Source organism: Coregonus lavaretus, assembly GCF_964263955.1.
Source record: "Coregonus lavaretus genome assembly, chromosome: 5".
NCBI lineage: Eukaryota > Metazoa > Chordata > Actinopteri > Salmoniformes > Salmonidae > Coregonus > Coregonus lavaretus.
The window spans coordinates 40,603,376-40,624,916 of NC_139992.1; the positions used below are offsets into that span (position 1 = coordinate 40,603,376).

The 21,541-nt window shown below is 43.7% G+C and overlaps 1 protein-coding gene across 1 annotated transcript; it reads left to right on the plus strand.

Moving 5' to 3' along the window:
- The first annotated feature begins 29 nt into the window (after nt 1-29).
- Nucleotides 30-14,592, plus strand: fbxo18 (F-box DNA helicase 1). Its single transcript, XM_084162049.1, has 22 exons — nt 30-125; nt 347-409; nt 640-804; nt 935-1,449; nt 1,578-1,708; nt 1,793-1,928; nt 3,627-3,811; nt 3,927-4,001; nt 4,087-4,178; nt 4,523-4,691; nt 4,836-5,055; nt 5,198-5,285; nt 5,436-5,522; nt 5,652-5,788; nt 5,881-5,977; nt 8,615-8,778; nt 8,862-8,937; nt 9,767-9,961; nt 10,171-10,296; nt 10,492-10,598; nt 11,377-11,511; nt 11,885-14,592. The coding sequence occupies exons 2-22, from the start codon at nt 391-393 to the stop codon at nt 12,050-12,052; spliced, it is 3,087 nt and encodes a 1,028-aa protein (XP_084018175.1). The 5' UTR covers nt 30-125; nt 347-390; the 3' UTR covers nt 12,053-14,592.
- Nucleotides 14,593-21,541: the final 6,949 nt, after the last annotated feature.

A 21,541-nucleotide genomic window follows, 5' to 3' on the forward strand; every position in this document is an offset into this window, starting at 1 on the left:
TCAGCCTCTTTTGCCTTTTGCTATTCTCCTACTGACCAATAGGTGGCGCTATACAAACAAAAACACATTGAACTCCGTAAATTCACCAAAGAAGAACCAAGTATCCAATAAACGCTTAGCTAGCTGTGAGTTATCAACAACAACTATGCTAGATATTTTATCAGTAATATTGAATATTATTTAAAAAGGTGAATGTCTAAATCAACAAGCGAACTTTACTTTGCGCTGTACATTAGCTGATATAAACACGGGCTAGCCAACTTCGCCTAGGGTTGTTTGGGTGCTCACACTAGCTAGCTAGCATGTACGCTAACATTTAGAAAACTTGTTTTTTTCGAAAAAGCAGGAAACGAATGATTGGATATCAACAGGTTTTCTTGAAACAACAAGATGGAATCATCCATTAAAGGTAATGGTGCTTGTTTGAGGATGGTAAATGGCACTTGCTAGGTAGCCAACTACTGTAACTTGCTAATGCATGTCACACATCTGTAATCTTAGCTCTACAACGGCGTCTGTAACGTTAATCTGTTACGCATTCTCAGTACTGACCCAAAACACAGGACTGGTGCCATGAAGGTGTATGAGAGAGTGTAGCAGTGATGTAGAGATGTACTCAAAGCCCTGGTGATGTTGCAGGAAAAGCCAAGCGAAGGCACCTGAGCTCAGAGGAGTGTCGTGAAATGAGTAGGAGACCAGAGGGCAGCCGACCCCTCACACAGCCCCACTCCGTCACTCGCAGGCACAGCAACTCAGACCCCAACCGGGGGTTGTACCCCAGAACACCCACAAAGAGAAAGAGAGGTACTGTACATTTGTGTGTCTTTTAGTTTTTAAACTCTTGAGACCTGAAGTGATGTAACATTTTGTACACATATCATTTACCTTGTCATCCCCTCCCATTGCTCCCTCTTCTCTCTTGCCTGGATCTCAGATGCGAGTAATGACAAGCAGCAGCAGGGGATCACTCAGTTTTTCCCTGTGATCAGTGTGGTCAGGGTGTTAAGTCCTCAGAAAGCAGCCCTGTCCCAGGGCTCAAGTTCCATAAAGACAGAGGGATTCAACGGAGAGCTCATCCCCAAAAAGGAGCCTGTTGAGGAGGAGGAGGCACTAGCCACCCCCATGAAGGAGGAACCTGAGGATGAGAAGGTGGACTATCTGGAGGGGCTGACAACGGACATGTTTGGGGACGACAAAGAGTTTGAGCGCTGTTGGTTAGATCCAGCCCCAGCCTTTATGAACCACCATGATGAGGAGGTGGAGGCCCTGCCTGACGCCCATTACGGCCTCTTGGGAAGCAGCAGGAGCCTGGCCCATCCCCAGGGCCACGTGGACGACCTCCCAGAGGAGGTGCTGATGCTGGTGTTGAGCCTCCTGCCTGCTGAGGACCTCTACTGTCATGTCAGCCTGGTCTGCCAACGCTGGAGGAACATTGTCACCCAGTCACTGGTGAGAACCTGGGACAGGGGGAGGGAGTTAGGGTTCAAGTTATGAAGATTAGCTAGTGTGAAAATGTTAATATATGTGCTGTGTAGATTTTTTTGGGGTTAAGTTGTGTCTTTGGGCCCTATGTGTAGTTTGTGCCCTGGAAGAAGCTGTATTACCGCTACACAAAGAAGGAGAGCGAGGCGGTGAAGGAGATCGACGCCATCCTGGAAACCCATAGAATCAAAAAGAACGACCAGGAGAGCATCCTCCATATAGTCGAGTAAGGACTCTTTACTGTAAACTGTTCCTTTGGGCCATTTCTGATCATTTCTGATCTATTCTGTGTGTGTTTTTTTTTTTTCAGGTTCATGGCCCAGTATAAGCCCAGTCAGAGGGTGAAACCTGAGGCAGTGTTACAGCGTGTGAGGACACATTGTCTGTTCCCTCAGGCTGAGGCCTGCATTAAACACAGACTCCCAAAACTGGAGGGTATCGAGGGGGTACGTAGCCACACACACACACACACACACACACACACGTGTGTATATACAGTGGGGGAAAAAAAGTATTTAGTCAGCCACCAATTGTGCAAGTTCTCCCACTTAAAAAGATGAGAGAGGCCTGTAATTACTATGACAGACAAAATGAGGATTTTATTTCTCCAGAAAATCACATTGTAGGATTTTTAATTAATTTATTTGCAAATTATGGTGGAAAATAAGTATTTGGTCAATAACAAAAGTTTCTCAATACTTTGTTATATACCCTTTGTTGGCAATGACACAGGTCAAACGTTTTCTGTAAGTCTTCACAAGGTTTTCACACACTGTTGCTGGTATTTTGGCCCATTCCTCCATGCAGATCTCCTCTAGAGCAGTGATGTTTTGGGGCTGTCGCTGGGCAACACATACTTTCAACTCCCTCCAAAGATTTTCTATGGGTTGAGATCTGGAGACTGGCTAGGCCACTCCAGGACCTTGACATGCTTCTTACGAAGCCACTCCTTCGTTGCCCGGGTGGTGTGTTTGGGATCATTGTCATGCTGAAAGACCCAGCCACGTTTCATCTTCAATGCCCTTGCTGATGGAAGGAGGTTTTCACTCAAAATCTCACGATACATGGCCCCATTCATTCTTTCCTTTACACGGATCAGTCGTCCTGGTCCCTTTGCAGAAAAACAGCCCCAAAGCATGATGTTTCCACCCCCATGCTTCACAGTAGGTATGGTGTTCTTTGGATGCAACTCAGCATTCTTTGTCCTCCAAACACGACGAGTTGAGTTTTTACCAAAAAGTTATATTTTGGTTTCATCTGACCATATGACATTCTCCCAATCCTCTTCTGGATCATCCAAATGCACTCTAGCAAACTTCAGACGGGCCTGGACATGTACTGGCTTAAGCAGGGGGACACGTCTGGCACTGCAGGATTTGAGTCCCTGGCGGCGTAGTGTGTTACTGATGGTAGGCTTTGTTACTTTGGTCCCAGCTCTCTGCAGGTCATTCACTACGTCCTCCCGTGTGGTTCTGGGATTTTTGCTCACCGTTCTTGTGATCATTTTGACCCCACGGGGTGAGATCTTGCGTGGAGCCCCAGATCGAGGGAGATTATCAGTGGTCTTGTCTGTCTTCCATTTCCTAATAATTGCTCCCACAGTTGATTTCTTCGAACCAAGCTGCTTACCTATTGCAGATTCAGTCTTCCCAGCCTGGTGCAGGTCTACAATTTTGTTTCTGGTGTCCTTTGACAGCTCTTTGGTCTTGGCCATAGTGGAGTTTGGAGTGTGACTGTTTGAGGTTGTGGACAGGTGTCTTTTATACTGATAACAAGTTCAAACAGGTGCCATTAATACAGGTAACGAGTGGAGGACAGAGGAGCCTCTTAAAGAAGAAGTTACAGGTCTGTGAGAGCCAGAAATCTTGCTTGTTTGTAGGTGACCAAATACTTATTTTTCACCATAATTTGCAAATAAATTCATTAAAAATCCTACAATGTGATTTTCTGAATTTTTTTTCTAATTTTGTCTGTCATAGTTGACGTGTACCTATGATGAAAATTACAGGCCTCTCATCTTTTTAAGTGGGAGAACTTGCACAATTGGTGGCTGACTAAATACTTTTTTCCCCCACTGTATACACGGTTGGAACTACTACTATACTTCTGAGCTGATCTGATTGGACTGTGTGTGTGTTTGTCAGGGCCCTAACCCGTGGGCAGCCATGGCCCTGATGCTGGTGCTGTGTGACGGGGTGGGAGATGTTCTGGACCTGGTGGTCTGTCTCAGAGGCTGCCTGCCTTCAGCCAGTGCCATCACAGAGTACCTCAGCGCCATGGCAACCATGCTGCTCGCCATGAGGAGGAAGGACATCAACATCAGCAACAGGTCAAGATATAAGTTATATACAGATGGAAAGATACAGACATGTACAAACAGATGGATAGACAGGCGGACATTGACTGTCTCTCTCTGCACCTCTCTTCTCCTTCCTCCACTCCAGGTGGCACTACAATATCTTCTACGTCCTTCACCTGATGGAGAACGCCCTGCCCACAGCAATAACCAATCAGAGTGGGTGAGGACTGATATCTTTCTGGAAGGAAGTATTTTTAATGAATCAATCATAACCTGAGTCTCATGCCTAGTCCTCTCTCTCCCAGGAAAGCCCAGGTTCAGGTGACCCACGAACAGCAGCAGATCCTCAACCACGACATCCATAGAGACCACGTGGTCAAGATCATGGCCTTCGCAGGTACCACCAGACCACCAGACCGCTACTACCAACATCATGTCACACCTGTGTTTTAAAAATATTTTTTAACAGAAAACAAGTTAGATATAGAGTTGGTACTTTTGCTAGCATTCTCTGAATTATCGCTAGAGGGCACCCTCTCCCTGTCAGTTCAGCTCAGTCTGTGATTCATCAGTTCAGGATGAGAATGAGAGTACTCTTTCTATATCGTGACAATTGCAGAGTATTTCAAGTGGATACACACACATGGTCCACCCCACATTGTGAGCTGTTGATTGTGCCTTATGTGTGAATGTTCCTGCTAGAATGTAGTGTAGGGGTTAAAGGTTGTTGCTGTGTTTCAGGCACAGGGAAGACCACCACCCTGGTTCGGTACGCCCAGCAGAGGCCACACCTCCACTTCCTCTATATGGCCTTCAACAAGTCGGTGGCCACCCAGGCCCAGAGCTGTTTCCCCAGCAACGTGGACTGCAGGACGGTCCACTCCATGGCCTTCGGAGCCGTCGGCAAGAGGTCTACTTTTCTGTCTGTCGGTCTAGACCAGTTTCTGTCCGTATGTCTGGCTGTCGTCAAGTCTTTCAGTAAAGCTATTCAATCAGTTGTTCAATCAGTCATCCAGTTGGTCAGTAGTTCATATCCCTTTCCCCCCTCTCCCAGGTACCAGGAGTTGAAGAAGTTGTCTGGTAACGTGAAGCCCTTCTCTGTGGCCTGGGTGCTGCCTAAGGGCAGCGGGGGCTTCGTCAACGCCAAGGTGGTCACCCTGACCCTCAATGCCTACATGGCGTCGGCCGACACACACATCACCCCCAACCACGTCCCAAACATGTACAAAAACACACATGGCACATTGACCGTGCCTGACCGCAATGCAAAAAGGGTAAGTGTTATACCCAAATCCACAAACACCTCTCCTCCCAAAGAAACATCCCCCACACACATATAGTCACACTCCAGAAAACACACAAACAGGTCACACACACAGGTCATCTCCACAATTGAACAAACTTTTTATTTTGCAGATGTTTGCGAGGGATGCTCAGAGGATCTGGGACAAAATGGTTGCCTTAGAAGAAACCAGGGAGTCTGCATACCACATGACCCATGATGGTAAGCCCAAAAACGGTTAGCTTTTTTTCCAAATCCTAACTTGAGATGCACAGGTGTAACTTAAGCCTACTTAGTAATCCATTGGAGATGTGTTTGAACTTTTGAATATGTCAGTGTTTTAGGATTGGGTCCTTACTGAATGTCTTCCAGGGTATCTGAAGCTGTGGCAGCTGCAGAGGCCGACTCTGGACAAGTATGATGTAATCTTTATAGACGAGGCACAGGACTGCACTCCAGGTACACAACTTAACTACACCACTGCACTGTACCACACCTGGACCAAACCTGGGTCTACATTACACCTGCACCAGGCACCACTCACCTGATAGCAGGTCCATGATAAGTGTGTGTGTGTATGTGTCTTAGCCATCATGGACATCATGCTGCCTCAGCACTGTGGGAAGATCCTGGTGGGAGACCCTCACCAGCAGATCTACACCTTCAGAGGAGCAGTCAATGCTCTGAACCTGGTGGAACACACACACCTCTACTACCTCACCCAGGTACACACACACACTTCTCCCTCGCTCAGGTATATACTCTCTAAACAAAAGCTCAGTTTTTTTTATTGAATATGTATTTTTTCTCTTCTCAGAGCTTTAGGTTTGGTTCTGAGATTGCCTACATTGGAGCCACGATTCTCCAAGTGTGTAAGAAAGTGAAGAAGATTCTGGTAGGAGGAAAACAGGAAGGTGAGTGAAAAAACACTAATGACAGTTTTCCTGTGTTTTGTATCACATTGTACAACAGCAGATGTAACGAACACTGTAAAAAAAAATGTATCAGTGTTATTTCCTGGCCCACTATGGTCATGTAGGTCGTGTTGGGGAACGGATTTCAAAATCCCTCAATCTGCTGTTGGCACCCATTCAAATTATCCCCAAGGTTGCCTTGTCCAATCTTGTTCATTCTCTTAAATTAAATACCATGTCTGTTTTCTCATTAGCTGGGAAAGTTGTTTGAAATGTCCAATGCAACATACTTTGGTGATAGTTATCAACCTACTGCATACCCCTTAAAAATACAACAAATAGTGTGCAGGTGTGCTATTAGCATGCTAACAATCATTAGAAAAGACTGGTAGAATAGCTAGCCATCGCTAGCATTCACTGGTTGAAGTTGAAGTAACTTGAGTGTAATGGAGTTGACTGGTGACGATGACATGAATATACACTTAGTAGCATCTAGTACCGGCTCGGACCTCCCTTTGCCTCCAGAACAGCCTGAATTCTTTGGGGCATGGAAACGTTGCTCAATTGGGATAAAGGGACCTAACGTGTGCCAGGAAAACATTCCCCACACCATTACACCACCGCCACCAGCCTGTACTGTTGACACCGGGCAGGATGGGGCCATGGACTCATGCTGCTTACTCCAAATCCTGACTCTGCCATCAGCATGACACAACAGGAACCGGGATTCGTCGGACCATGCAATGTTTTTCCACTCCTCAATTGTCGAGTGTTGGTGATTGCGTGTCCACTAGAGCCGCTTCTGGTTTCTGAGATACTGGAACCGGCACGCCTGGCACCGACTATCGTACCACGCTCAGTCGCTTAGGTCACTCGTTTTGCCCATTCTATCGTTCAAAAGAACAGTAACCTGAATGCCTCGATGCCCGTCTGCCTGCTTTATATAGCAATCCACGGCCACGCGACTCACTGTCTGTAGGAGCGAACCATTTTTGTGAACGGGGGTGGTGTACTTAATAAACTGTGTATATAATTCACAACATTTGGACGGGAGCTATAAAGAAAATGTAAATTATGTGTGTCGTTATTGCTTGACTTCAGGCTTGGCTGCACTGCTTTCAATGGGGAAAGATTGCTTCCATACCCTGCTCCTGTGATTTTCGTTGAAAACGTCACTTTCCCGTGTGGGCCTATTGGTGGAGTTTTGGCTTGCCTGGTGACATCACCAGGCGGTATAAGTTAATAGACCAATAACAAATAGATTTCCAAACCTCTCTGCCAATAGCTAGTTTTCAGATTACATATCCCTCCTATTAGGCCTCACCGCTCCGGCGATTGATCCACACTGTGGTTAATGCACCGCTTTGGTGCCCTTCCCCGCCCCCACTCAGACAGCAACATTCTTGCTTGAGAAATAGCTTTTTGCTAAAAGGGTATTTGTTTCTTTGTGACCATTTTTTATGTAAAACTATTACACTAAAGGACTTAATTGTAACTCAAATGATTTGATATTAAAATAAGAATGGCTGCATTGGACATTTTTAAAGGTTGACTCAGCGAAATGACGTTGCATTGAGCGAGATGCAAGACTTCACTCTCACACGGTCACACACAGTATCTTCGCATGTGCATGGGTTCGCTTCACGCTGTTAGAGCGTGGTGGGAATGGAACCAAAACGGAGAAGTTTAGCCTCACGCTTTAACGCTCTTAGTTGTTGCTGAAATTGACCCACTATGCTGTTGACTTTGTGCACCTACTTCATATTGCTAGGTCTAAGGTTGATTTTCTGAACTGTGTAATCATGCCAGTAAAATATCCATGGTGTTCCATGACTACTGTGCTCTTATTGTTTCTTTGGTTCTGATTGGATCAGTTTGTTTTAAAGGTAAGATTGTAGAATTAGGTTGCTGTTAAACATTCTGATTTGTTTCATCCTTCTAACTAAAAGTCCCAATACGACATATCACTTTACATTTGTATTTTGGGAGAATTTAATATTTTATTTGACCAAAGATATGTCGGAAAAGTGACTTAAAGAGGAACAATACACGAGCAGGAGTGAAGCCACTGTCCGTTTCTTTAAAACATGCAGTATTCTGTTGATGGAGTTGTTGTAGCTTGCTTGCTAGGTAGCTAGCTTATTCCCTCACCAAACACCGTGCTAGAGTGGGCCAGTTCGTTTTGCACGGCCCGGTGCACTTAGCAGGCTAGCTTTTTTTTAAATCACTCTTCCACTGTTTGTAGCCATCGCAATCGTTTAGGGGAAAATTGAGCCCCGCATATGACTGAAGCGCCAGGGGTTTCCCTGGCCCAGTCTGCCCGCCGTATCCTCATGAAGCGGTTTCTTCCCAACTTCTCGCATTTCGACCAAACATGCATGCCGGTAAACAGCAGTTGTAGTTCACTGCCGCCACCACCAGGCTGTTCTCTTCTTGACATCAAAGATGCAATATATTGTTGGTATGCGTTTTTGATCAATGTAATTCAAATGGAGAAAATAGAACTTTGTGTAATTTAAAAAAAAAAATAGTTTTTGCATAAAGACCGTTTTAGATGGAATATCATCAATCTACGTTGTTAGATTTGTGGAAATATATAGTGCAACCTGCCCTTTTAATGTGTGTGTCCGTCCACAGGCTGTGTGCAGGGTAAGGCTGTGGACTCACTGCGTCCCCTGACTACAGGGTTGAGTCCTGGCCGGGGCAAGTTAGCAGTGCTGTCTCGCTCTAACGTCTCTGTGTTCGACCAAGCTGTTAGACTCACCGACGACAACCCCCGCTGTAGGCTGCACATCGTAGGGGTGAGTGTCCATACACACCCACACACGCACAATGTGTTTGGGTCTTGTGTAACACATGGTAAGACATATATTTTCCACTCCAGGGGTTGGAGAATTTTGGGCTGAACAGAATCATGGACATTTGGGTTCTGATGCAGCCAGAAAACAACCGCTCTCGAGGTGAGTGGCCCCTTGCCTCAGTTCCGCAATTCTAATACAAGTGAATTAGTATGTTGTACCTGTGTGATATATCTGTTTTTGGTAAGACAGTATTCTGCCTTGGTTCTCAATGCTCATTGTTTTATTGGTAGATTATTGTGTGTCAGTCAATAGCTCTACTCTACAGTGTGAGTAGTGTTAGTTTTTACTCTTAACGGACAATTAGTCAAAGCTCAAACCAATTTTATTCACCCACTGGGTCAAACAGCTGCATAAGACAAAGACATGTTTCCACCAGCACAAGTATTTATACCCCCCTTTAGGCAGTGTCCTCCTTTTCTCTAACACTACATCTCTGTTGCTAGGCAGGAAGTTAAATGATGTGGGTAATAAACTGTTCCTTCTCCCTTCATGTGAGCTGACCTGACCTCTGCCCACATTCCTCACGAATGCACAGCTATCCACCTTCATCAGTGACCGCAACCATGTGATTGACCTTTCCCTTACTTAGTAACTCTCCAGGGCCTTGGCTCTTATCCAACCTCCATCGACCACCATGTGGTCCTCTGTAGCTCAGCTGGTAGAGCACGGCGCTTGTAACGCCAAGGTAGTGGGTTCGATCCCCGGGACCACCCATACAAAAAAAAAAAATGCACGCATGACTGTAAGTCGCTTTGGATAAAGCGTCTGCTAAATGGCATATTATTTTATATTATTATATTATATACATTCCTCATACGTGTAACCATTAACTTCTAGTATAGCAAGTATTTCAAACTAGAACCCAACAGTAGCTAGCTCTGTCCCTTTTTAAACCTGCTCCCTTCTTCTTCTTCTCCCTGTTCTCTAGGCATCAAGGACAGCTTCATCCGTAGGTTCACCAAGCAGAGTCTGGGGGGCTACTGTGGGCTGAAGAGTTATGCTAAAAACACAGAGGACCGTGAGTTGGAGGGCAAACTCTCCATGGTGGAGAAATACAACAGCCGCATCCCTGAGCTGGTGGAGCGCCTCTACGGATGCGCAGAGAGAGAGGCCCAACACGCAGGTACACACACACACACACTGTACTGACAAACTTCCACACAGGTACATACTGTACACGCGCAAACACATAGACATACACACAAGTACAGTACATGCCACACACACACACACACACACAACTGTACAGACACACAGCGTTATGAATTGCTGTATTTGTATTTTGAGAGTGATCTTTCAAATGTTTCTCAACCCTCCCCTGCTCTCTCTTAGATTTTATCCTGGGGACAGTCCATAAATCGAAGGGTCTGGAGTTTGAGACGGTGGTGATCACTGATGACTTCGCTAAGGTCCCCTGTGCCGCCCACAACTTACCCAGACTCTCCAGCTGCTCAGGAGGTGTGTGTGTGTGTGTGTGTGTGTTATGGCTGCACCACAATTCTTTTGAACTAGACTACTAAAGACACACTAAGCATTCCATGGAAGATGATCCAAGCAATCATTAGGCATTTGGAAAACCTATCCATATACCAACTCTGATCTAAGGCCAATGACTGTTGGCTGTTTTCTCCCTCCTCCTCTCCCCTCCTCTAGGTGACATCCTAGAGGATGAGTGGAACCTGCTGTATGTGGCGGTGACGCGGGCCAAGAGTTCTCTGGTCATCACCAAGAACATCACCAACATCCTCACACTGGCTGGGGTGAGAGCATTGACCAGTGGAGGCTGCTGAGGGGAGGACGTCTCATAATAATGGCTGGAATGGAGTGAAATCAAACGCATGAAAACCATGTTTGATTCCATTCCATTCCGGCCGTTATTATGAGTCGTCCGCCCCTCAGCAGCCTCCACTGGCACTGACCCCCTCTACTACACTCCTTCCCTCTTCACTTGTCTCCCTCTACCCCTCCATAATCCTCTCCATCACTCTCTAAAACACTCCTTTGCTCTACTTAACTCTCTCCTATTCCCAGTCGTTCTTTTTTCTATGTGTGTACTGTTCTCAAACACCATCTCAGATCTCAGAGAAATGTACTAGCTGTTCATTGAAGCAAGATGTTGTGGTTATGTAATTCTGAGAAAGCCTTATTCTTCTGTGGGTGACATTTTATGTGACGCAAATGAGCACGTCACTGTGCAAGTGAATGTGTTCCAATTGAATTTGTGTTCTGTGAAAGCCTCCTCCCATAGCCTGGTGGTCCAGTCTGTGTTATTAGCCAGCCCTCTGTGTGTATGGCTTGACAGTGATAGGACAGTAGGAAACACTACAGCACGTACAGTATGGGACCAAGGCTTCTCTGCTTCTCAGAGCAGGAGTGCTGATCTAGGACCAGGTCCCCCTGTCCATATAATTATTTTCCTTGTGATCTAAAAGGCAAAACTGATCCTAGATCAGCACTCCTACTCTGAGACTCTTTGTGAATACAGGACCAGGCTAACTTCTCCCATGGTTAACCCTTTAACTTCCTGTTGTTCCCCAGGAGTACTTCCTGAGGACAGAGTTGACCAGCGCCCTGCTGACCGAGGGCCAGCCCCCCCGCTGCTCCGTGCGGGAGTGTCATAACCACATCATGCCCGACTGGCCCCTCGCCATGCGCAAGCTGCCACTCAAATACGTAAGGCCCCGCATCCTCCTCCCCGCCACCATACCAAATTCTGATTTGCGATGTCTCTCAACCAGACCTGATCACTTCAGACAGGTGTGGGTGCAGGAGGTTTAGAAAATTGGCCCACATTCCGCTAACAAGTCAGACCTGTTAACCAACTGGAATAGTTAGTCAGTTGTCAAAGGGCACCTACGGGGAAATAATGTTATCACTGTTACATTTAGTGTGCCTGAGCTGTGATGAGGCGGTGAATGTTAAGTCATAAAAGGGATTTAGGACATACAGTTGATGGTAGTTGAGATGCTGAACTCCTGTTCATTCACAAAGCTTATTCTTGAGTGAAGTGTGTGTGTGACTGACTCTCTGTCTCGGTGTGTTGTAGATGGATAGTGCAGACGATGGAGGTCCTATGTGTGGGGCGTGTGTGTTGCAGCGTGTCGGCCCCACGGCCAGTCTCCTAGCCTCCCCGGAGCTGCTCAAGGTCCTGCCAGTGACAGAGGAGCGCCTGAACCTGCCCGTCAACTACGCCTTGCTGATGGCACTCTTCTGAGGGGACACGCAAACTCAACATGCTGCTTGAACTGTTCTGAGAACACAAACACACACACACACACACACACACACACTCACTCAACATGAGACATGAACCTCTCCACTGATGTTGTCATGGAAAAAATCTCTCTGTGTAATAGGCATTTGAACTAGCCAATTATGAAACAGTTACTATGGACCAGAGGGTAACAGTGTGGAACAGAGTTACTCAGCCAATCTCCTAGAACCTAGAGACACTGACAACGTGGTACAGGCCTAGACCTGCCCCTCATGATCTCTGTTAATCAAAAGGTGTGTTCCTTGCTGATTGGATTTTTTTGGGGGGAAGAATGCCATTATTGTTTTTTAGTGTGGTTATATTTTGCTGCATAGAAAATGCACAAGTTCATTCCTATCTTTTAAATAGGTCTCATTTTCTCGTTTCTTTTTAAAATGTCTCTTTTATTTGTGACATTTTTTAAAATTACAACAAAAGAAACGGTCATAAGTTTGAGTACTTTGAGGTTAACAACATAAGCATCATCATAAGTCATGTCCATTGTTTCCATAAAGACACATAAAATAGTTGCCAATACTCTAAAGGAAACGGTAAAGACAAGTATTTATGAATTGTGGTTAGTTTGGAATGCAATTGAAAGTGTATGTGTTTGGACAGAGTAAGATGACTGTTCACACCCGCCAACAAACTGCCATATGAGGAATAGGGTGCCTTTTGGGATGAGGCCTGTGGCTGTGTTCGAGAGGATCAAAACCGCAATGTATCATGGGTAAATTCACTGAGTAACAGATCTACACGTAATAATGAGTGGTTATTTATGATGCAAGGTGATTTGTAGGTCAGTCACTTGGCAGTCGCCTGCAGTCGTTTCGATGCTCTCGAACACGGCCTGTCTCCATGCACAGCTACATCCTTACAGACACAACTGTGTTTAAAGAGTTGGAGAGAAGGGGTTTACCAAGAGCAGCTGTTTGCTCTGAGGGGGTGGCATCATGTCTATTTTAATTTGGTCCTGGGAAAAAGTATACAGTCTCTGCCTCCATTCAAGATGAATGTATTTAGGAATGGCCTTTATATGGGAGGGTTTTTTCTTCTACACGGAACGAAAATATAAACGCAACGTAAGTGTTGGTCCCATGTTTCATGAGGTGAAATAAAAGATCCCAGAAAATACTATTTCTCTAAAATGCTGTGCACACATATGTTTACATCCCTGTTAGTGAGCATTTATCCTCTACCAAGATGATCCATCCACCTGACAAGTGTGGCATATCAAGAAGCTGATTAAACAGCTTGATCATTACACAGGTGCACTTTGTGCTGGGACAATAAAAGGCCACTCTAAAATGTGCAGTTTTGTCACAACAAAATGCCACAGATGTCTCAAGTTTTGAGGGAGCGTTCAATTGGCATACTGACTGCAGGAATGTCCACCAGAGCTGTTGACAGAGTTTAATGTTAATTTCTCTACCATGAGCAACCTCCAATGTCGTTTTAGAGAATTTGGCAGTACGTCCAACCGGCCTCACAACCGCAGACCACGTGTAACTAGGCCAGCCCAGGATCTCCACATCTGGCTTCTTCACCTGCAGGATCGTTTGAGACCAGCCACCTGGACAGCTGATGAAACTGGGTTTGCACAACTGAAGAATTTCTGCACAAACTGTCAGAAACCGTCTCAGGGAAACTAATCTGCGTGATCGTCCTCACCAGGCTCTTGACCTGACTGTAGTTTGGCGTTGTAACTGACTAAAGTGTGAAAATGCTTACCTTGGATGGTCACTGGCACACTGGAGAAGTGTGCTCTTCACGGATGAATCCAGGTTTCAACTGTACTGGGCAGATGGCAAAGGTGTGGGCGAGTGGTTTGCTCATGTCGACGTTGTGTACAGAGTGCCCCATGGTGGCGGTGGAGTTATGGTATGGGCAGGCATAAGCTATGGACAACGAACACAATTGCATTTTATCGATGGCAATTTGAATGCAGAGATACCGTGACGAGATCCTGAGGCCCATTGTTGTGCCATTCATCCGCCGCCATCATCTCATGTTTCAGCATGATAATGCATGGCCCCATGTCGCAAGGATCTGTACACAATTCCTGGAAGCTGAAAATGTCCCAGTTCTTCCATGGCCTGCATACTCACCAGACATGTCACCCATTGAGCATGTTTGGGATGCTCTGGATCGACGCATACAACAGCATGTTTCAGTTCCTGGAAATATCCAGCAACTTCGCACAGTTATTGAAGAGGAGTGGGACAACATTCCACAGGCCACAATCAACAGCCTGATCAACTCTATGCGAAGGAGATGTGTCGCGCTGCATGAGGCAAATGGTGGTCACACCAGATACTCACAGGTTTTCTGATCCACGCCCCTACTTTTTTTTTTTTAAGGTATCTGTGACCAACAGATGCATATCTGTATTCCCAGTCATGTGAAATCTATAGATTAGGGCCTAATGAATTTATTTCAATTGACTGATTTCCTTATATGAACTGTAACTCAGTCAAATCTTTGAAATTGTTGCATGTTTTTCCTATTTTGTTGCATTACAACATGTAATTTAAATGGATTTTTATTTGGATTTCATGTAATGGACATGCACAAAATAGTCCAAATTGGTGAAGTGAAATGAAAAAAAATAACTTGTTTCAAAAAAGTAATAAAAAAATAAATAACGGAAAAGTGGTGCGTGCATATCTATTCACCCCCTTTGCTATGAAGCCCCTAAATAAGATCTGGTGCAACCAATTACCTTCAGAAGTCACATAATTAGTTAAAGTCCACCTGAGCGCAATCTAAGTGTCACATGATCTGTCACATGATCTCAGTATATATACACCTGTTCTGAAAGGCCCCAGAGTCTGTAATAATAAATAATAATAATATGCCATTTAGCAGACGCTTTTATCCAAAGCGACTTACAGTCGTGCGTGCATACATTTTTGTGTATGGGTGGTCCCGGGGATCGAACCCACTACCTTGGCGTTACAAGCGCCGTGCTCTACCAGCTGAGCTACAGAGGACCACGGTAATGGCGGTAATGCACCATAATGTTGGATGCCAACCGCCGATAAACCCCACTGAAGAAGAAGAAGAAGGCCCCAGAGTCTGCAACACCACTAAGCAAGGGGCACCATGAAGACCAAGGAGCTCTCCAAACAAGTCAGGGACACAGTTGTGGAGAAGTACAGATCAGGGTTGGGTTATAAAAAAATATCAGAAACTTTGAATATCCCACGGAGCACCATTAAATCCATTATTAAAACATTTAAAGAATATGGCACCACAACAAACCTGCCAAGAGAGGGCCGCCCACCAAAACTCACGGACCAAGCAAGGAGGGCATCAATCAGAGAGGCAACAAAGAGACCAAAGATAACCCTGAAGGAACTGCAAAGCTCCACAGCGGAGATTTGAGTATCTGTCCATAGGACCACTTTAAGCCGTACACTCCACAGAGCTGGGCTTTACGGAAGAGTGGCCAGAAAAAAATAAGCAAACACGTTTGTGGGAGACTCTGGTCCTCTGGTCAGATGAGACTAAAATTGAGCTTTTTGGCCATCAAGGAAAACACTATGTCAGGCGCAAACCCAACACCTCTCATCACCCCGAGAACACCATCCCCACAGTGAAGCATGGTGGTGGCAGCATCATGCTGTGGGGATGTTTTTCATCGGCAGGGACTGGGAAACTGGTCAGAATTGAAGGAATGATGGATGGCGCTAAATACAGGGAAATTATTGAGGGAAACCTGTTTCAGTCTTCCAGAGATTTGAGACTGGGACGGAGGTTCACCTTCCAGCAGGACAATGACCATAAGCATACTACTAAAGCAACACTTGAGTGATTTAAGGGGAAACATTTAAATGTCTTGGAATGGCCTAGTCAAAGCCCAGACCTCAATCCAATTGAGAATCTGTGGAATGACTTAAAGATTGCTGTACACCAGCGGAACCCATCCAACTTGAAGGAGCTGGAGCAGTTTTGCCTTGAAGAATGGGCAAAAATCCCAGTGGCTAGATGTGCCAAGCTTATAGAGACATACCCCAAGAGACTTGCAGCTGTAATTGCTTCAAAAGCTGGCTCTACAAAGTATTGACTTTGGGGGGGTGAATAGTTATGCATGCTCAAGTTTTCTGTTTTGTCTTATTTCGTGTTTGTTTCACAATAAAAAATATTTTGCATCTTCAAAGTGATAGGCATGTTGTGTAAATCAAATGATAAACCCCCCCAAAAAAATCAATTTTAATTCCAGGTTGTAAGACAACAAAATAGGAAAAATGCCAAGGGGGGTGAATACTTCCGCAAGCCACTGTAGATCATCACACACATTCCTACTCATGTCATTAAATCAAGCTTGTCTGGTATGTTCCAGTGTGATCCTACGTGTTTAAGAATATACAGTAGAAACAAGCAGGAAGCCACTGGCACCACTTCATGTTTATTAGGGAAAGGGGCAATCTTCCAGATTTTACAATTTCAACTTCTTAGCACTGTATAAAAATATAGCCCAAACTGTAATTTTCTCACACCTGTGCGTTCCTGGTATAACTCGGGCAGTTGTTGTTACCATCCTGTACCTGTCCCGCAGGTGTGATGTTCAGATGTACCGATCCTGTGCAGGTGTTGTTACACGTGGTCTGTCACTGCGAGGACGATCAGCTGTCCATCCTGTCTCCCTGTAGCGCTGTCTTAGGCGTCTCACAGTACGGACATTGCAATTTATTGCCCTGGCCATATCTGCAGTCCTCATGCCTCCTTGCAGCATGCCTAAGGCATGTTTACGCAGATGAGCAGGGACCCTGGGCATCTTTCTTTTAGTGTTTTTCAGAGTCAGTAGAAAGGCCTCTTTAGTGTCCTACGTTTTCATAACTGTGACCTTAATTGCCTACCATCTGTAAGCTGTTAGTGTCTTAATGACCATTCCACAGGTGCATGTTCATTAATTGTTTATGGTTCATTGAACAAGCATGGGAAACAGTGTTTAAACCCTTTACAATGAAGATCTGTGAATTATTGGGATTTTTACGAATTATCTTTGAAAGACAGGGTCCTGAAAAAGGGAAGTTTCTTTTTTTTGCTGAGTTTACATATTTTATTTATAAAAGATGTTGCAGGAAGAAATCTCTTGAGATGCACCATCTCGTTTTCAAGTGCCCAAATGAAAAAACAAAACTTAGCAACAATAATAATATGTCAACTAATAACAATTAAATAATAATAATAATAATAATACAAAAACGTGCATATAACTTACATAATAATAATACAAATAAAAAGCAACATTACCTAATGACAAGATGGCGTATTGAATAGAAAGTGGTACAAAACACCTCAAGATAAAAACATAATATTCAAAATCAGTAAGTTAGACTAAATATTAGCATTTCATATATTCGCAGTTAATATAATTCAATCTGGATAATAACACAAAACAGATCATAAGGCTAGAGAAATATATCGACAAATATTACAACAACACGCAACACCCAAACATGACTGAAGATAAGCGTGGAGAGCCGATCCCCAAAAGGAAATGCGACTCATCGACTGATACAGATGATATATGCTTTTCACCACTGGGTATGGTAAGTGTGGAAAGCGACCTGTTGAAGTCGATAAATGACAAATTGGGCATACTAGAATTGGTCAGTAAAGACGTAAAAGAGTTGAAAGCGAGTCTTCAAATGAGTGACGAAAAAGCTTTGGTAATGGAGAAAGAAACCAAAAAATTAAACGTGACAGTCTCTAAAATAGAAACGGACGTTAGGGAACTAAAAAAGGAGAACAACCTTCTGAGAGAAGCCTTACTAGACATCCAAACTAGATCGATGAGGTAAAATCTAGTACTTACGGGTATTCAGGAAAAGGAGGGAGAAATAACAGAGAATATTATGAAGGACTTCCTGCATACAGCGCTACAAATCCCACTCGAGGCTGTCGATAAAATCCAACTCGAACGTGTACACCGTTTCTGAAAAAGAGGACAGAAATATGAGCGCCCAATCGTGCCAAATTTGCTTTTTTTTAAAAGATAAAGCTATGGTGAAAAGCCTAGGAAAAAGACTTGCTGGCACGAAAATAGGCATGAATGATCAGTTCCCGAGGGAGATTGTAGAAAGGCGTGTAGTGTCTGAGGGTCTATGATTGTGCTGACGTTTGCAAAAGTGTGTTAGAGGAAACTTGGCTCTGCTTTCGGAAACATCTGGAAAACATTACTAAGTTCCTGGAAAAAAGGATATGGGAAGATATGTGAAAAGTCAGGGATTGGTGTATTAAAATCACGCCATACTATGTCACATAGGATATAAATACCATGTCTTGAACAAAGGAGGGAAGAATAGCAAATCACAGAATTGGGTCCGGCTGTTCTTCAGATATCTGCAGGTATCTGTAAATCTGACACTGAAACTCTTTGTTATAATAAACCTTTATAATCAAAGTACAGTGTCAGCGGATCTTCTTATCATCACGGCATTATCAGCATAGTTGTCTTTACACCACATTTTAATGGACACGAGGTTTTTGGGACGTGTTACGTCTTTTCTCTGCATTCCATTCCTGGGCTACAAAGTGACTCCCGCTCAAGAGGCCGGCAGGTAAGGTGAGCTTAATCACAAACATTGGGCGCTGGTCGTTTTGTGAGTCCAGGGTGTGTGCGTTCAGATGTACCGTCAAATAACCTGTGTGTGCGTTTTGCTGGTATTTGCTGTGTGATGAGAATTCCGTTCTAAATTTTCTAAATTCGTTTGCGTTGGGAACAACGCAAAAAGGGGGGAGTGTCTATAGGGCACACCGATAGGGCACACCGATATTTGGCTTGAATAAAAGTAAAAGGAGTGTCCAGGAAAAGCATGAAGGAATAAGGCCAGGAATAAGGAAAAAGTATACTTTTAGGACGCCGTTGATTTAAGGAAGCCCTTGAAACAAGGCGATCAATATGATGGGCCATGAATCTTGATAGTTATTAGATTAACTCTCAAGTCAGTTCTGGGAACTGCAGATTGTAGAAGATATATTCAATTGTATGTTACCTCTCAGAATCTATTTGACGAAGTATTTGTCTGAAGTAATCCTCTCATTGAATGTCTACAACCTGAGGTAGCAGAAAATGAATATAAAGGAAAATAGGAACGGCGGTAGCATGCTTTGTATGAACTGATGCATTCTTTTCATGTGTGTATGTGTGTGTATGAGAGGAGAACCTACTTGTGTGAGAGAGAAAAAAAAGAGGTCTCTGATGTGTTCCAGCTGTGTGTCGACTAAGGCTATGACAACAGGGGTTTTAGTTTTTTGTAAGGAAATATGTTAGTTATGGCTAAAACCTTATGAGTCTCTATAAAAAGAGAACGTTCACTAACTATTAGAATAGCATGAGCCTACAGGGAGGACTTTTTAAGAAGTGTATAGAGATGTTTTGTAATTGATAACAACATAACTATAACTATCTGCCGATTAGGATAAGTGCAGATAACAAACTTGGAAGTAGGATTTGTGTTCTATGTTCTATGTTTTTCGTGTTCGTTTGTGAGCTCTGTTAAGTGTTATTGTTTGTCAAAAGGGGGAGAGAACGGAGCGACAGCTGGTTTGTCTACTCTGTTGTTTAGCTGGGAGAGAGCTGTTTAGGAGAGTTCTGTTCACTCTGAAATCGCATTGGTGACTGAACTGCGCACGCGTGGGATTTTATGAGTTTAGAGTTACGTAGAACAGATGTGCCACTCCCCTGCACTGAACTGCTGGGGGACGCAGTCTTAGAGCAGACAAAGACGGAGGGGGAAACTTGCACACAAGTGGAATGTTCTGCTTGTTGAATTAACTGTTGCTTGACTGTGGAACTGTTTGGTGAATGAGAGATATATTGACGGATTATAAATAATAATAATAAAATAAATAAATAAAATAAAATGTTATTGAGCTATTTATAATATTCCTGAGTTAAGCTGTTTGCTTATTTCTTAGCGTGAATGTGAATATAAGTATGCATAAAATCCTAAATTCTTGTCTGTTCCTTTGTTCTTCTGTCATATGAGAGACGAGGAGGAGACAGAGAGAGAGAGAGAGGAGGTGCTGACCAGTACATTAAGCGACAACAATCAAGTCCAATTAAAGGCCAGTACTGTTCTTATCCACAAAACCTACTTTCCCTTACAGGATATAATACATACATTGTGTATACATAGAATATTTCATGTTGTGACCATTTCGCAGGAACTTAGCAACAGACTGATTAATTGATGTAATTGATAATTGCACATTAGAGTTTTTGTGAATGACTTGTTTTGATTAGAGTTGTGTTGGAAATCCAGCATTGACATTATTCTGTAAAATTAAGGTAATTGGGTGATTAATAAGCAATTGGTTTGTGAGTGCTGTAGTGTTGCTGGATTACAGGTCTTTTCTTTTTGGATTGCTCTGAAGTTGACTACTTTCCTTTACTTTTCCTGATCAGATGTGGTAAGATTGCCACTAATCAATAATTTGGTAAAATAAAATTCATAAAATAAATTGATATATTGATTAATTATTTAATTGATTGATTGATTGATTGATTAATTAATTAATTTTAATTGAGAAAAAAAAGAAGAAAAAAAAGAGGGAAATATATAACAGAGTCGTTACAATGGGGAAAAAGGACATAAAAACTACAAAAGCAATTACTCCTCTTGATGTAGTACAGAATAGTAATCCTCTAGTTAATGGTATTGCAAGGTTATCTGAAAAATGGAATAAACGTTGGCCTGACATTGAACAACCATGGCCAGTGGAAGGGACTCTTAACCCAGACGTCATCAAGATAATGCAAGTGCTTGTATCCACGTATAAGGCATATCAAAAGAAGGGGGAAAAAGGACAACAAAGTAAAGAAAAGAGACAAAGAGAGCTGGGTGTTCTTAAGCTGTTTGAAAATGAAGGACAAAAACTGATAAAAGATACAAAAGATAAGAGAGACAGAGGTACAGAGACAATGGCAAAAGAGGTGAAGGTGACAGAAAAACTAATGGCAGAAGTCAATACACCTTTCTCACATATGGATTCAGCAAAAACACCCCCACCTTATGAGAAAGAAGTCAAGTTTAAGGACGTCTATCCTCAGCTTCCAGTGATCATTCAGGAGGGTGATTATTGCATCAGAGATGAAGATGAACGAATAATAGAGAGAGGACAAGCAGAAACGACCATAAAGATGAATCCAAACTCCAAAAGTAGGAAGAAAACGAGATGTCTGGAAACTAAGGGTAGAGTGAGGTTCAGGAGGATGGAACTTGATGATGATGATGATGATGATCAGAGTGATTCAGAAGAGATCATGGGTGGATATGACCCTGTCATCAGACAGAGGTTGGCCAGAGCGGAAAGAAGGGGTGATGGAAGTTGGAAGAAGAAGAATACAAGAGATTCGAGTTCTGATAAAAATGAAGATGGAGACAACGATGAAGATTTGGAGATTAAAGGTGCTTCATATTCAAGAGGATTTTATCC